The sequence below is a fragment of the Dendronephthya gigantea genome, unplaced genomic scaffold (genome assembly GCF_004324835.1).
Source record: "Dendronephthya gigantea isolate DGI-Jeju-01 unplaced genomic scaffold, DenGig_1.0 000003F, whole genome shotgun sequence".
NCBI classification, from domain to species: Eukaryota; Metazoa; Cnidaria; class Anthozoa; order Malacalcyonacea; family Nephtheidae; genus Dendronephthya; species Dendronephthya gigantea.
In genome coordinates, this window is record NW_021163013.1 from 1,967,881 (window position 1) to 1,985,075 (window position 17,195).

General features: G+C 36.1%; 1 protein-coding gene across 1 annotated transcript; it reads right to left on the reverse strand.

The window, feature by feature from the left end:
• Window positions 1-10,202: 10,202 nt before the first annotated feature.
• Window positions 10,203-15,523, reverse strand: LOC114539571 (succinate dehydrogenase assembly factor 2, mitochondrial-like). The gene is made up of 3 exons (XM_028560217.1): window positions 15,336-15,523; window positions 12,063-12,098; window positions 10,203-10,743 (listed from the first exon to the last, which is right to left on the reverse strand). Exons 1-3 carry the CDS (start codon window positions 15,521-15,523, stop codon window positions 10,521-10,523), a joined length of 447 nt encoding a protein of 148 aa, XP_028416018.1. The 3' UTR covers window positions 10,203-10,520.
• Between the last annotated feature and the right edge of the window lie 1,672 nt (window positions 15,524-17,195).

The following is a 17,195-nucleotide window of genomic DNA, read 5'->3' on the forward strand; positions in this document are numbered from 1 at the left end:
GGCAAATAAAAGATGTCTTCCTTATTTTATCGTTTTTCATCATACATAACATTAATTGCGCGTCTTCATAAGTGCCGTCAGTACTTAGACCGATTATAATCATGTACGTTTCCGACTGCGTCAAAAGATATTTTAATCATTTTTTTATCACAAGTTTTCAGTCAGAAAATATAATCCGCGCGGAATTTGGAGAATTGACATTCAGCTATTGACATTTAGCGATGTTTTATAACAATGCGAGCTCAAGTGGAGTCATGAAGTCTGATTATATTATGGGTGCCAATGAAGCTAAATTTCTCGTGATCTTCAATTCACTTCAAATAATCGTTGGATCGATCGCAAACGCTGTTGAAATTTTGTTTTTCTTTACGAAAAGGCAAGAATTCAACCGCCAATCTGACAAACTAACGTTAAACTTAGCTGTTGCTGATTTTCTATCTTTGACGACGTACTTACCCTGGCGAACGTACCTTCTGCACCTGCGAAGAACGACTGACGACGCGAAAAAATACACTTCGTTGTTTGTTTTCTGTATTTTTAATACTGGGAACGCTGTCGTTCTTATTGGAATCGATAGAATTATTTCCATCACGTGCTCCTTGAGGTACCGTTCTTTGGTTACTGGTAGAGTGGTTTGGATTTGCGTAGCAATATCGTGGGGTTTTGCATTGGCACTTGGTGCAGGACATTATATGAGCTTTAAAAAGGTACTATTGAATGTACATCGAGACTACGAGTTCTTTTTATCGCTCTTATCCATCGTTCAGATGATTGCAATGTCGTCCATATACACTGTCATCCTGAAAACCGCAAGAAGTCAACATAAAAAGATTTCAAAACAGTTGGCCGGTTTTAAACACGAATCAAGCAGATGTTCACAGTACAGTGCAAGTGTATATTTCTTGAGAAGTGCCCACACGACATTCTGCATTGTTTCTCTATTTTACATCACATTCTTTCCGTATTCGTTGTACAGAATCATAACGACATTTGATCATACCATAACTAAGACATCGAAACGCGTAACATGGCGATGGTTGATGTCGTTTACGTTTTTAAATTCATGTCTTAATCCTTTCATATATTTCATTGGCATGAAGAAATTCAGGTCTAGATTCAAACGTGTATTTAAAAGTATCAGACAGAGTCATGTATAGTAAACTATAATTGCAATCGTATACCATCAGGGGGCGGTTGTCACTCTAAACAACATTTTGAGTAGTTGAATCGTAGTTAACTTAGAAATACATGACTCTGATTGGTAAATTCTGCCACTAACTATAGTAATCGTATTAATATTGTAATCATAGTTGTTAAGGTGATTCAAAAGGGGGAACTTTTATTTAAATGCAATTGGGAAGAGTTTTAGAGGATTAATTGGCTCTGAATGCATACATGCATACTGTCACTCTACCTATTAGCGGCCGGTCAATCCGCCTACTAGGAAACGTCATCTTTCTTAAAGATATCAGCCAAACGCGGCATGCTGCAAAACCTGGACTGGACTAGACTTTGAAACCTGGATTAGACTCATTAATTATAAAACCTGGACTGGACGCATTTGTAAAACATGCATGCAATCTATAATTAATCATTGATCTATATTATAACAGTATCGCCATAGAATATATCACTCTATACATAAACTGTGTGTTGCTCTATTAAATTTTTCTACTTCGTCAGTATTCAGTTTTTTGGCAAGTCATCAGTTACCATCTTTCTATATCTACCCTTATAGTTATAACGTAGATTTATATTTACGTAACTCATGAACCATAGTAAAAATCACAGTTAATATCCTAAAGTTGAATAGGTTGAAAAGTTGTCGAAAAAGAAATACGTTGAGCTCCAGCCTTTGTTGCACATATTATGTGAGTCCAGTCCATGTTTTACAAATGAGTCCAGTCCATGTTTTACAAACGAAAGTATGAAACCAGTCCATGTTTTACAAATGAGTCCAGTCCAGGTTTTACAAATGAATCCATTCAAGTCTTTAGATGTTGTTTAAAAACATTTTTTTGACGAACTCTTGCCTACCTTGTCATAATATTACTGTGATAATATATAGACGAAGTAAACGCGACACGCGCGCGCGAGATCACACGCGCAAGTCAAATTCAGGCCCGCCTATGGTAAAGCAGCTCTCAAGATTCACGTAAATTCAACAAAAAATAAAACAATAAGATGACTGTCCTTTGTGTACTTTTTTGCATTTCATTCGTGTTTATTATAATTTAGTACCATTAGACTAATGTTCTTTTTAAAATTTGTTTTCTATGTATATATGCTTTGTGATACAGCTCAATTCATACGTTAACCCTGATTTAATTGTCCTCATATATCATAATGTCAATATGCCGTTGACACACGAATCATTTCCATACATCAATTTTAATGTTAGCGACGAGAACACCAAGATTTCGATGCGTTTATCAATATACCGACTATTATAATGCACGCGCGCCAAATCATTCGAATAAACCGTTTGTATGTAAATGTTTGACATCCAGGATAGGTATCCATTTTTGTTTTGCCTTTTCCTTCAGTTGTTCTAGAATTTTATTTTCAAGACTGTTCAGACACATGTCGATACGCTGTACTAAGTTCGTCCTTCCATGAGAATATGATGATGGCTGTCATAATGCCACGGACTGGATTGTATATTATAGGGAAGTAGCTTTCGTTTTAAACGCTGGAAATAGCGCGGTATCGAAGTTGTAGAACAGACCCATGCAATCACTGGCGTAGTCACAGCCGTATAAATAAATTATTATTCCTGTAGGAGATTAATCGAAGTAATTATAGTTTCACAGTGGAAAAAATACAGTTGAAAACGAGCTAATTTGAACTTTTAGCAGATGAAAAGTCTGAAAAGTCAAAATGACAAGCTTTAGCTTAGCTATAGCTTTTTCTAACGCACTTCCGCTCCTTGTTCTTTATTCGAATATAGGGCTATAGTTTCGCCCAGTGCCTATAAAATGCATATTTACAGACATTTACAATGACTTCTTTATCAATATTGCGGTTGCATTATCCGTGCACTTTCCGATACAGATGCGGCATTGTTCCATCGAGTATCTGATAAGAATCATTTCATTGCATGTCCATTGCTTCCCGTACAAAATTTTAGTGGAGACCATTTTTCTACTAAATAAAGAGTGGTAGTATAAGGTAATGGCAAAATTATAGAAAGTATAAATTAAGCAACAAAAAATTCTAAACGATAAGTTTTTTTATGGCTATACATCGTACTTATCTATGTTGATACGTGCAAAAACGCCCTATTATTCTTCTAACACTGCTTTGGGTCGACCAACAACACATGCTGAGGGGTCGACAAATGCTTACTAAAATATGTAATAAGTTCTTTCGATTTATCCAGCTATCTTTTTCAACATGTATAAGGACTTAGACTTACGGGCAGCCCTTATTCGAACATAGGGCTATGGACTCCCGGAACTTCATCCAGTTAAAATTCTTTATCACTTTTCGTTTCACATTATCCATGCACTTTCCGACATGGATGCATGCAGCATTGTTCCATTGAGTATCTGGCCGGAGTTATGATTGATACTGAACCATTTACTGCATGTCTTTTCCTGTTTAATTTTTTGCTTCCATATAGAACTATAAAGTCGAATTTTCTTGGAATAACAAGAGTGCATGGTATTATATTATATTATAAGGTGATGACAAAATTATAGAAAATATAAAGCAAACAAAAATTTTGAACGACAATTTCAAGTCTGCATATCGTACTTATATATAGTGTATGTTGATTCGTTCAAAAAGGTAACGCCCCAGTTCTATTCTAGCTCCGCGATAAAATCAATGATAACCACTGGCATTTATTATTTCACGCCTTCCATATATATCAGTTAAATTGATATTAGGCTAGGCTGCGTGCTGATTTTGTAAACATTATTGTGATTGCGTTGGACGCTAGTCAGCGAGAGCACGTACTACCGAGGTTTGAGTATGATCATGCATGAAATCTTGCGCTAATTCGCAGACGCGCGTATATGTATTATTTATTTAATAACCCGTTTTCCACTAGGCGAATTTATTTGCGTGACGCGAAGCGATATCTGAAATCCGATGATGTGATTGGTTTACGAAAAAATTCGTCGCGAAAAAGTAGAATCGCTTCCTATTTTTTATCTGTTCGCGCAAATATCTGTCGACAGCAATCTGTTCAGGCCTTAGTTATGCAAGAAGCTATACAACGCCATGTGCGACATACGGCCTCTTAAATGTTATCGATGAAATCAGTACGTAAGTATAAATGATATTAAAATTGCCTACTCATGTTCAGGCTATGGCATTTTTATATCGCTGCTGAAAACAGCACGATACTGCAACTCTCAAAATATTACATTTTAACGGCAAAGGGCCGGTTGTTCAAAAGCTGGTTAGCTTAAGTTAGCTTAAACCACTTTCACACGAGTTATCCCGGCTAGGCGAGGTGAAAACTGCATATATTCATTGCTGCGGAGCGAGCGAGCCTGAAGCAAGCGAGCGTAGCAGCAGTCTAATTGGCGCAGTAGGCAGTGAAAAGCAAATTTTTAGGGTTACGTTGCATTGTGGTTGTGCGCAGTGACGCAGTTGTACCAGGCCTGTTTGTATGCGCAGTTGTGCACAAATTAATCTCACGTTTCAGTGATATGGATTAAATACCAATATGGATTAAAAGTCAAACGTCCAAGTCTGGAAGAGGACCAGATTTAACATTCATTCTGTTCTTCATTCGCCTTTGTTTTCATTTATTATATGGTTGACAGTTGCTTGTCGTTTTGCCTGATTTCTACTGTAATTTGTTTTGATTCACAATACAAATATTCGCGCATTGATGTCTAGATTTTTCGTTTAGCATATCGTACGACGCGCGATATACAGTATTGACTATCAAATTGTATTTTAAGTATATTGCTGATTGTTTGGACTTGTTTTGACTCAGCTTGTGTTGATAATCCAAGTTTATTTCTTCATCTTTGTAATTGCGCCTCGTGTTTCATCGTCATAGTGTGCCTGGGCAGTCTGCCGTATTCGAATTTCATTTATTTGAACTATTAAACTGTTTGTATTCTCGGTTTCATTTACACTACGGTACTGCGCTTAATTCAGTGTGAGGTTTACTAGGGGTAAAAAGCTCAGGAAAAGCTGTAATTTAGTGTTTAAAATTTAAAATCCAAGTGTTATGTTTTACATATTTGTCATTGCGGCTCGTGTTTCGTTGTCGCTTGCCGCATGTATATAAATACAGTAAATGAGTAGCAATTCTTTGAAGGAACTGATTATATCTTCGATTTCATTTGCACCTCTGCGCTTGATAGTATTTCCTATTTTATCTTATTGTTAGACCACAGTTTAGTTTGATAATCGAAGTTTATTTTACATCTTTATCATTGAGCCTCGTGTTTCATCGTCATAGTGGGTCTGGGCAATCTGCCATATACGAAAATACAGCAAACGAGTATAGCAATTCTTTGAACTATTTAAGGCAAGACGACGATGCCGAAGGGTCGCCGAATACAATGGATTGCCCTGCAAAAGGAGTCACTTACATTCTTATTTTGTTAACTTTACGGTTTAGTTCAAGCCCTGTTACACGATGCAATTTTTTTGGAACTTGCAAGCAACTCTACTCTTGAGAAATGTAGAATGCCAAAGCACGTGTTTTGCGTTGATATTTTTCCAATCCATATGGCATATCTTCATTGACTTTACTGATTACAAGCAGAATTCCAAGTTGCAAGAAAAATTTCACCTTAACACGTCCTTTGTTAAATTAGTTGCGACGTGATCGTGTGACACATATTTCACAAATTTCAACGCAAAAATTTCACTTTTTTTTAACAATTGTACAGTTTTTCCAATCCTGTTCTTATATGATATTTGGTTAAATTTGTTTTTAATTCCCGCAGCAATCCCTACCTTGCAGGTAACCTAGTACTGAAAGACTAATCAGGTTAAGCTTTTGATGTGATGCGCTTTTTACCTCGTCAGCTGGGATAACTCGCTTCATGTAAACATGCCTCAAAACAGTCCGGAGATCTTAATTGAATATGCAAGGTTGCCAAATGGAAATTAATAAGTTCTATTGACAACATACTGAGAACGAATACGACTAGAATCGAACTTTTTAATTAAAAAGAAATGAAAAACGTCACTGGATCTCTCTCAACAGTAAACGACTATTTTGACAAATCCACTTTTGAAATCAATAAAATATTCCAATTAATCATGGATTTTCTATTTTCGTAGAAAACCAAATGTATTAATTTCCTGGTTAAGGAATCCTAAATCTTGTCTGTGCTGTAAAATAAAGAAAGATGACAAGAAGACAAGTCTTGCTTTCCGTTTTATCGTAGCAACTCATTCAACAAATCACTGACGAATCACAAAAATTGAGATGAAAATCTATAAAAAGCATTCATTTCGGCATTTATCCCAGTGGTGAATCTTGATCTTCTTACATGTAGATCGGCTGTTAATGTAAAGTACTTCTTAAAGATTATCGTATAATGTGAATGTGACTGCATGCATGTGATAACGTATCAGTCTTGAATCCCCTAGCCGGGATAACTCGCTCCATGTAAACAGGCCCTAAAACAAAAAACCCTTAAAGGGTATTGGCAATAAATTTTTTTATGCTTGCAATCAGGTAAATTTGACCTCCTGATTACGAATATGGTATTATTTTTTACCAAAACTGTTTAGTTCTCGAGTTATTTTATGGTAAACATTCAGTCCATCCGCCATCTTGGACAGATTTTCAAAAAAATTATCTTTTGGTAACTTGACACTTGTGACGTCAGGTGCAGGGTAGATCAAAACAACATATATATTTTATACGCGCATATAGCCATTTCGAACTTCTAGTGAAGTATTTAGCACTTTTCGATTTCAAAAATGGAAAGTATCCACGATAACCAAGTAGAAGAGGTATTACCCTATCAATTTGAACCCGAACCGGGCTTGAATGCAAACAATAGCAGCGAGGATAGCGACTCAGATGAGAGTCAATCATCAGACGAGGAAGTCGACCATGCGTTTGAGGTTGAAAATGCCTGGCGTCTTCACAGTCTCAGTTGGTGTAAATGTGGGCATTGCACGTTAAAACCAAAGGCCATAGAATCGTTTTGTTGCCATGAAAAAGCATTGGAGTACGAGGAGTATGATGCGCTCTTAACAGAGGCTGAAGCGCAAGGGGAAAGGTGCTTGACAACGCATAGCGACTTCAAAGCAAACATGCTGTCGGAAGGTGTCTTGAAAGTAGACGTTTGCCGCTATCTTGAGGACAACTGGCCTCTGGATGACGACGATTTGGGCAGAATGCACAAACTGTATAGACTTGTTGCATACCAACGATGTTCGCGTTGGGTATTTCAAATTTTGGGGAAAAAGAACAGAAGACCGCTTCCAGCGTGTGTTTACACGACCATTCGAGATCGATTTTCGTCTCATGATGGCGTCTACACTCATTTTAAATACGCAAAAAAGTCGAAACGGTAAGTTTTTTCCGGCAATCTGGCCAAGTAAACTAGAGTGTGCACATTCTGTGGCACAGCCAACAGTGTGCCTATTATAATGAAGCACGATTGAAATTTTAATTTAAAGTCAGTTTTATTATCACGTTTACATTAATTCGGTCGATTATTTACACCACATAAATATCATGTTTCTTACTCGCGATTTTTACACTTTTCCACTTTACAAGTACATTCGGTGTGACACATTTGATCTGTACCCCTGCAATCACATTTTCTGGTTGCACATTTTCCCTTACAAGCGCATGATACCTTTGCTGACTCACTCTCTGTACTTGCAGGTAAAGCTGGCTTGCTGAAGCGAGATTTGCGATTGGCCACCACTAGCTCCTTGGATGGACGTTCTTTCCCTTCAAGATACTGCTCAACAAGTGATTTTGGTTCAACAGGTAGAAATTTGATGGCATGGACCTTAGCATTCTTCAGTGTATTGTATTCACTTCTAAGTTGAACAGCTTCCTTTAAAATTAGATCCACATATGCTAAAAAATGGATTAGGAAATGTTATTTTTGTTAGCTTTACTGTAATTTATCTTAGTTTTTGGAATATAATCAAAACGAACAGAAGGGTTGTGTTGCTTAGTTTTCTACCCAATTATAAGAAAAAGTAGGTTTATATGTTGTTTCTGGTCAAAATCGTCTAAGAATGCGCTTAGACGCAGACTATTATAATATCTGTTCCCCTGCACTTGACGTCACAAATTTATTTTCGCATAAATTAGCATACGAGTCTTTTTTCAAGATGGCGGACGACTATCAAAAGTTTTCCAAAATATCTAAGGAACTAAACGCGATGGTCAAGTAAAAATAGGAAATTAAGTATTCCATAGATATGTTTAATTGATAGCAAGAATAAAAAAATTTATTGCCAATGTCCTTTAAAATAATAGACCGGAATCATTTGATCTTCATATGGACCTCACGGTAAAAGTATAGCACTTTATCAGTAATGGTTATCTTATAATAAAGTTCTTATTGTCATTATAATAATTTGTTGATAAATTTTTAAATGATAAAGCATATAGCTATGAAATATATATATCAAGAGCTTGTATAGAGAGCACCTTACTAGACATGGGAGGTCTCGTTCTTGCAGGCTACGTTCTTGGTATAAATGTTCAAAAGACCATGTTTTAATTTCGATCTGAACCTCTTCATGCTAATAAAATATATAAAAGGATTGAGACACGAATTTAGAAAGCTAAAAGACATTAGCCATCGCCAAGTTATACGTTTTGACGTCTTTGTAATTGTATGATCAAATGTCGTTACGATTCTGTAAACAGAATATGGCAAGAACGTGGCGTAAAATAGACAAACGATAGAAAACGTTGTATACGCACTCTTCCTGTAGTTCCAAATGAATAACGAGTTAGATGAGTCTGAATCTGGAGTTAGGAAGTTTGTTTGGAGCAATAAAACAGCTTTAACTTGCTTTTTCGCTGCCCTCAGGATGACAATATAAATTATGGACATTAAAAACATATGTCCGATAGATAAACACGATAAAAAAAACTCGTAATCGGCGTGAATATTCAGCAATACTTTCTTATAACTTAGATAATGTCCCGTGGAAAGTGTAAACGCTATGCTCCAAGATAAGGATACTCCAAACCAAACTACTTTTCCAGTAGCCAAAGAATGATATCTCAATGGACGAATAATGGCTACAAATCTGTCAACACTCATAAGGACGATGGCGTTTCCAGTGTTGAAAATACAGAAAACAAATAAGGAAGTGTAGTATTGGTAATCACGAGTTGCTCTTCGTATGTGCAAAAGGTACGTTCGCCAAGGCAAATATGTCGTCAGGGAAACAAGATCAGCCACAGCTAGGTTTAACGTGAGTTTATCCGACACACTCAAGTGCAGATGTCTCCTCCGTAGAAAGAATATGATCTCGAGTAAATTCGCAGCAGATCCAAAGATGATCTGAAGTGAATTGAAGGTAACAAGGAAGGCAGCTTCATTTGAACCAAGGATGGGCTTCTGATTTAGACGGGTGGAATTGTAAAACATTTTGAATGTTGGGAATGAACGTATCTTCACAGCACGTATAGTTCTTTCCGCACACGACACAAAGTGAGTTCGTGGGAGATGATCCGGGAGGTATATTATCATGTAATTTTAAATGAGATCTCACCCTCTTTGTAAATAATGTATAGAAATTAAAAGGGCTTTGCCGATGTTTTTAATGACGCATACTGGCGTACGTGTAGAGAGGCCGGAACATTTTATAAAAGGCGGCATTCTGTTCAATGTAAATATTTTCATTTGATGAACAACTGTACGGTGGAAATTCATACAGCATTGTTTGTGCAATAATAACATAATTCGTCTGGATGAGTTAAAACCTTTTTTAATTTAAATTTGTATGAAATGAAATGAAATATATTGGTTTTTATAATTTCATACGTAAGCAGGAAATGAGAACAGAAAATAAATGAGATATTCGACGCATTGGCAGAGATTGAATTTTCAATGCGACATTTATTTACACACTTAGAAACCAGATGAGGGGATGTAGTCCGCCTTTTGCATGATGGCGTAGGGAAACATTACGTCACCCAAAAATACGAAATGTGGTATTACTTTCCTTGAGCGCAGGCAACAGAAATACAAAATAACAGTGAAGAAAAATACACTAACATGGAACTTTGCACAACGAATATAATTTAGTAGTAGGATGCATTTTTATACAGATGTGCAGGTATAATAACAATATGCCGCAAACCGGAAGAATTATGCACGGCGTTTTTACATATCCACTTCTCAGCCAAGTGGCCGCACGATGGGGAAACGCCACAGCTATTTATTAGTGCTTTGACCATGCCTACTGGAGCAAATACATAATATCCCGTGTTTTAAAGATTTAACTGCTACATTCCGATATTTATACGCAAATCTCTTTACACCCAATTGCACAGCAATGTCTGTTACCACACTATACGATTACTGCTGACTGCAAAACTAAAATTTTAGATCGGGTTGTCGAATTCTTTCTTCCATATGTTCATTTTGCGCGTGTTTTTTCAACATCTTCATCACCTCATTTTCATACTTTTCAGGTGTTTCTTTAACCCCAGTCATCCAGTAGTAAATATCCCAATCGTTTGTCGGTTCATTTATCAGAGTGTCGTACTGATCTAATAACTTTTCATTAGACGTTGTCAGGAATCCTTCCGCGAATGTACTAAATTAAAATAAAACATCATGAAATATATTATTGGCTTCTTAGTAAACGAGAGCGAGGTCTTTATCGAAAAAAATCGGGCCAAGGTCTTTCTGTATAAACCGAGCCCTCTGCATAAAGGTGATGCTTTTACTAAAAGATTAAGGTCATATATTTCTAAGTAAAGGCATAAGGCATGCATTTGCACTTTAAATCAAACAAGAAATGCATGAATTTTTATCAGCAGCGAGTCACACACTTGATAAAAACAACAAAATAATTTTTTGCAAACATTTTAACCGGGCATCTCATTTATTACGACCGATATAAATAAAATTTTCTGCTAGACTTCTTCTGGTTTTCATGTCGTAATGCATCGAAATTTTCCGTGAAAGACCAATCACACAGATCCATTTTACTGGAAGTAATACTGGCTAAAAACTCTCCCGAGAAGTGAAGATGCAGAGGTAACTTCGTGCTGTATATTTTTTGTGCATCTTGACATTTACCACCTAGCTCTATAGAAGGCCATGGCGCGGGTTCACCTACTTTAACCGAATAGACCTTTCCCCTTTTAGCATTCAAGCGCGCAATGCGCGACGGTAGTTGATTATCAATCAACTTTGGGTTGCGATATCGTTCTGCTTTGAAGTGATTTTGTTTGTAAGAAAACTCTGCCGATTCTTTTTGCTTCTTTCTTAAACTGAATCTCTCCTGCATGAACACGGCGAAATCACAACTCAAATTGACCTTGATAATCAACTACCGTCAGCAATTGCGCCCTTAAAAGCTAAAAGGGGAAAGGTCCATTACTCGAAACAATTTTATCGTTGGCTACACAACCTTTACGAACAAAACAACTGAAGAACTGTTTGGTATTGAATCGCTAAAGCTATATAGTAGCTACTATAAATGGAATGAATTCGTGTTCAAAAAATCAGAGACATGGGAAACGTCAAGAAGTGCTTTCCGCCTATTCTATAAATGCGACATTTGATGCGAACTTGTGTGAAGACGCTGCCACACGCTGTGAAGACGCTGGTTTTATCGGAAGTTTTTATGAAGAAAGATTTGCGTTACCCTAACCAGCTTTTAAAAAACTGGCACCTGGACCACATTGGAGGGAGGAGTGAAGCGCTTGGCCAACCCCTTTGTTGAAATTAATTTTTGATCGAGAGGGGCAAGCTTGTTGCTTGGATTGTCAATTGTATGCGATTTAATCCGCTATAACAAGTAGCTATGTTTCGAATATGACTTTTCGATCATTTCTAATGTACTATTAAAAAGAGGCCATAATTGTAAAGTTTAACTTCATTCCTCACATCATTTTGATGAATTACCTTAACAACAAGCCATTTTCTAACATTCCTCTTTTCCTAAAAGAAAAAGGACAATGTTAATATTATAATTCCTATAGTTTACGAATCAACAAGACGCCCAGTAGGCGTTAACTCGGGCTTAATAAATACACTGCACTGAAACTGAGCTATATTGATACACGGTAAATACGCGACTGTCCGCGGTAAAGACTGAAGGCCGTGTTACACGGTGCAATTTTGCCTGCGACTTGCAATGCGATTCTTTTTTTGAGAGATGTAAATTTGGCAACTACCGAACTTTTGTCTTTATTATACTCCATGGCGTTTCTTACGCTTACATTTTGAAGACTATTCACTAATTTATATCTCTTAAAAGTAGAATTGCGTTGCTAGTTGGAAGAAAAATTGCACTGTGTAACATGGCCTTAGGCCTGTGACACACACAAAAATAATAATCACGAAACCTTAGGCTCGGCTACTACAGGTAGCCCAAGTAATTATTTTCATTAAATATGTAAATAAACATGAGTGATTTAGTGACTAAAGTACGCTAAACCTTTTCACTCAAACCATTTAACAATTAGACAACGAGTCCGAGTTGTCTATGAGCGAATAGTCAACGAAGGCGAGTTGTCTAATTGTTTTAGTATACACCCTGTACCTAGATATATTAATTTCGAGAAAATAATCGATACACCGCAATTACACCGAAAAATAATTTAATTAATTCAATTTTTACGGTCGCGCGAGCGAATTTTTCCCAAACGTTCACCATCACGAATAGAGAATGGTTGAGTAGCCAATCAGAATGTAGGATTTGTAATAGACAATAGTCGGGTGTATACTAATTTCTAATAGTATAAGTATAAACTGAATGGATATCACAAAGTATAAATATCCCAAATATAGTAAGTAATATAAGATTTGAGCCAGTCACTGCATGATTACAGTTTCCTCAATTATATTGTCAACTAAATAAAGGCCATATCAAGGTACTTTAGTCATAAGTATTAGTCACAAGGTCTTTGGCAAAGAATGAGAAGTTTTAAATTAAAACATTATAATCGGATCCAATTAGAATTTCTAATGAAAGAAAATATTATTAACAGCTACAGTGTATCACATGATGTTATCACAATAGCAAGGAAAAGCTAAACTAAAATATACTGGCAGCATTACTTGGTATCAGCTAGACTACATAGTACTTAGTGTCATCCAAATAAATCACTTTGTATATGATATTTAAGTGATGTGTATTCAGGTAATTGCACTGATGAAGGCCCGGGTTAACAGACCGAAAGCTTTGCAGTTATAAATAATTATGTGCTGTAACTATATACAAGCTAAATTTACTTATTGATGTCACCATGCAAACATAAAAGAATATTATTATTGAAGTAGTTTCTGTTTCAAATATCTCTTTCTCAAACCAAATTTATATCTTCAAATTATAGCTTTAATTAGATCATAGTTAACATCCTCAAATTTTTATATACTGGGTAGTCAATTTAACTGATTCTTTTTTATCATGAAGCATAATAAGACATGCTGCAGTTTATGTTTCAAAATGCACAAGAGTAGATGAGTTACCGTAACTAATTTGAACAATTATCATCAAAAACATTCAAGCAAATTAGCCTTTTTCCAATTGTGTTAATTCATTTTACATGAAACATTTGCATATTTTGAATTAAAGTAAATAGGGGCAAATAATTGATTCAACAATACAGTAAAAATGATTCCCACAAAAATATATCTATTCAATAATTGTTCAAAATTTTATTTGATGTTATATCTAAGACTAAATAATTAATAAGACTAAAGAAAATTTGAAGAGGTTGGGAAGAGTGATATGTGGCCAATCCTAAGTACCACTATCATTGAGGAATAAATTGCACATGCAGTATATGTATGTGTGTGTACGGAAAGTAAAAATCTGTAAATTGTAACTGGAAATAGAGTGATGATTACTGCTTGCATCTGAAATTCCACTAACTATGTATTAAGTTCAGATGTTACAAGACAAACAAGACAAAAAACACATCTTCAAAATGTTCAAGCATATTAGCTATGTATTCCCATTAGAAGAATATAAATTATTAATTGTTAATTTCATTAGAAATGATTTCAGTCCACACACTATAAATTTAGTGATTGAACACAACAAATTTAGGCAGGTTAGCAGTGAGAGCAATGACCTGCACAAAATCTTGTTGTCTTTCATGAATGAATTTGTCAATTACATGAAGTTATCTACTGTAAGAATTTGATAAGGGGGCAAAATAATCAATATCATAAAACACAAGATATATGCAGTCAGTATATAATTTCTGTTAACAAATTGTTGATAGACTACATTTTGAACTGCTGTATTACTTGAAATATTTCTGCCTAAAGATCTAAAATAATATTAGTTACAAAACATGAGAATGCTTGTAATTTTTCAAATAAATTATAGCCTGGACCCACAACATATGACAAACATAAGACACAGTAACCCTTTATATTAATTAAACAATATGCTGACTTAGTGTTAACTGTGGGGAGTGTTAACTGGGGGAACTTGTGCTACTTACAATATATATTTTTTTTCTGATATAAATTTTCACCAGAGAAAACTCTATAAGCACATAGTATGAAATGGTAAGATGTGAGGTTACCGACCTAATGAAGCACTAGTGACATCATGTAGTAAAGAGCTTGATAGGACCAACCAAGCAAAATCAAATTACGGTCGACTCCTTGTTTACCGACAGCTGTTAAGGCGTTAAATATGAAAGAAACACATTGCAATGGGCTATTTTATGGGAGAGTAGTACTTTTACCTTTTGGCCTGAAGCATTTGCAATACTGCATCTCTGTTTATTAGTATATAGCTATATTATTTTATATGGACTGAGTGTACAAGACAAAGCTAATATAATGCCAAATGATTTAATGCACATGTGATGACAAATAATGGTCTGTGGTGCAGACTAATAGCTCAAACAGCTTCACTCATTGCTATCAAGCATTTGCTATGATCAATTTATGCGAGGAAGAGCTAGTATGCGGTTTCTAGAGACTTACATATTTACAATCATCTGCTATGGCCTATGTGGACACATTTTGACTGGACTAAGGATGCATGAATACTTGGAAATAAAAAAATCTTGTCAATACTCAATACCATATTGAAAAGAAGGATTTTTAGGAAAGGAGAGTGCGTAAAAAATATTCCGGACGAGGGTAACTTAGAGAGATCAAGAAGAAAGAAGAACTATCTAACAACTATTATCTAACAACTATTGTTACCTGCTTTGATAGAGCAATCTTGCTTTCTTAACATCAGTTGTTTCACCTTGTCTTTTCTGATATGGCGGTATTGGTGGACCCATATCAGGTCTGTCAATAATGTTATCTGAATACCGACTAACTGTTGGCAAAAACTTCAAATGAACAGCAAAGAATTGCCTTGAAAGCCTCCTCAATAATATCGCCATATTTAATAACTTGTGCTTCCACTATAGACAATTTTTCCTATGATTTTTCCCAGAATTCTGATATTTTTTCAGATTCGTATTAGAAATTGGTGCTTGCAGAGTCAGGCAGACCGTGTGGGCAGACAGGATCAATTACAGTGTGTAGAGCTGCCCTGTTCTTTGAAAATAGTGTTTATTTTTCTTCTAAGATGAGTTTAGGCAGTTCTATACAGCATTTACTGTTAGGAGTTGGATTGGGCAGGCATAATTATATAATATTGCTCCTTAATGCCCTTAACTTACTTTATGCTAACAAGCTACCCTCACTCCTCTTCCATATAATTGACTTGCTGCCAGCAGACTACTGTACTGCTGACTACTTACTCCACTGGAGTGATGTTTCAATGTTTCTAATCAGTCAAAATACAGTACAGTGCAAGTTTTATGTACCCAGTAAAATTGTCACTTAGTAAAATTCACGGTATTGCAAGACATGCTAGATAGAAAGAGTTGTAGCGGTCTTGCACTTAGTACAGCCGCCATTTGGATTAGCGGCCTCACTTGATGCGAAAATGGCCCTTTTTATTCTTCCCTTTCAACACTGACATTGTCAATGGGGGAGGTGGGAGGAATAATTAATTACCCGAATTCCCTCTGCGCTCATTCCGTGCCCCCCCGACCATGTTCTCCCACTTTGCCACTCTCTGATCTTATTGTACAATGAAGTTGTCTGTTTGAGTTACTCGGTAACATAATAATGTTAATATTATTCATGTAGTGCATAGTTTCTTCTGGGCTTCATTATAACCGTTGAGTAAAAAATACCCATTGGGGGATTCCTAAAAATACAAAATGGTCACCATACGTTCATGGCATGCTTTTCGCTTTTAATTGAGTTTTTTTAACGGTCATTCAGAACTAAAATCTACCAATGGAATATTGTTTTGGAGGGTATTTGTTTTTATGTCGTATTTCAACTGGCATGGTTTTTAGTTAGTTCGAAATTTGACACATTGATGGATCTGATTTCCTCAAAAGTATTCCCGCTGCATGCCCTGAAATGCGCTATCAAGCATACTCTAGTAAGTAGCATAACTATCCAATTACGTTTTACCGATGAACCCGAAGCGTATCTCTCTCGCACTTTCCTCTGCACGGTACGACCCAGAGCATAGTTACGTATGTGGTTACGCAATAATAGAAGATGAATAAAGTCCCAATTACATTACACCAGCCAAAATATTAGTTGAAAGCTTGTACATTGTGACGATTTCAATTTGTGACTTGGCTAGATCGATAAGATACTGTACTTCAAGAGTTTTAATGCGTCGCACAAAAAGAGTTAGATTTTGAACTATATAATTATGCACAGACAAGATGGCGTCGGACCTACATATTTTTTCGCAAATATCTCAAGAGGTTAAGAAATTGCTTTGTAGTTTGTATCTGCATGACTTCGATTCTCATTCACGTCAGGGAAAGATGATTGTATTGTCGTTACGACTTGAGCGAAAATTCTCACAAGAAAACAATTGTCTCAATTCCCTCCCATTGACGTCAAAGGTGAGACTGGGCTCCCCAGTATCGATCCAACTCAGACAGTTGGCCTCTCTCGTTGATAATTAATGCTTTGCATGCAATAGTGTAATAACGACCCATCACTATAGATATATACATAAACATTGGGCGGATA

Coding starts and splice junctions, on each gene's coding strand:
- LOC114539571 (XM_028560217.1), bottom strand. CDS start 15,523: ATGGCGATATTATTGAGGAGGCTTTCAAGGCAATTCTTTGCTGTTCAT. Junction 12,099..15,335: donor AGATTGCTCTATCAAAGCAG/GTAACAATAGTT, acceptor TTTTTCTTTTAG/GAAAAGAGGAATGTTAGAAA. Junction 10,744..12,062: donor GAAAATGGCTTGTTGTTAAG/GTAATTCATCAA, acceptor ATTTTAATTTAG/TACATTCGCGGAAGGATTCC.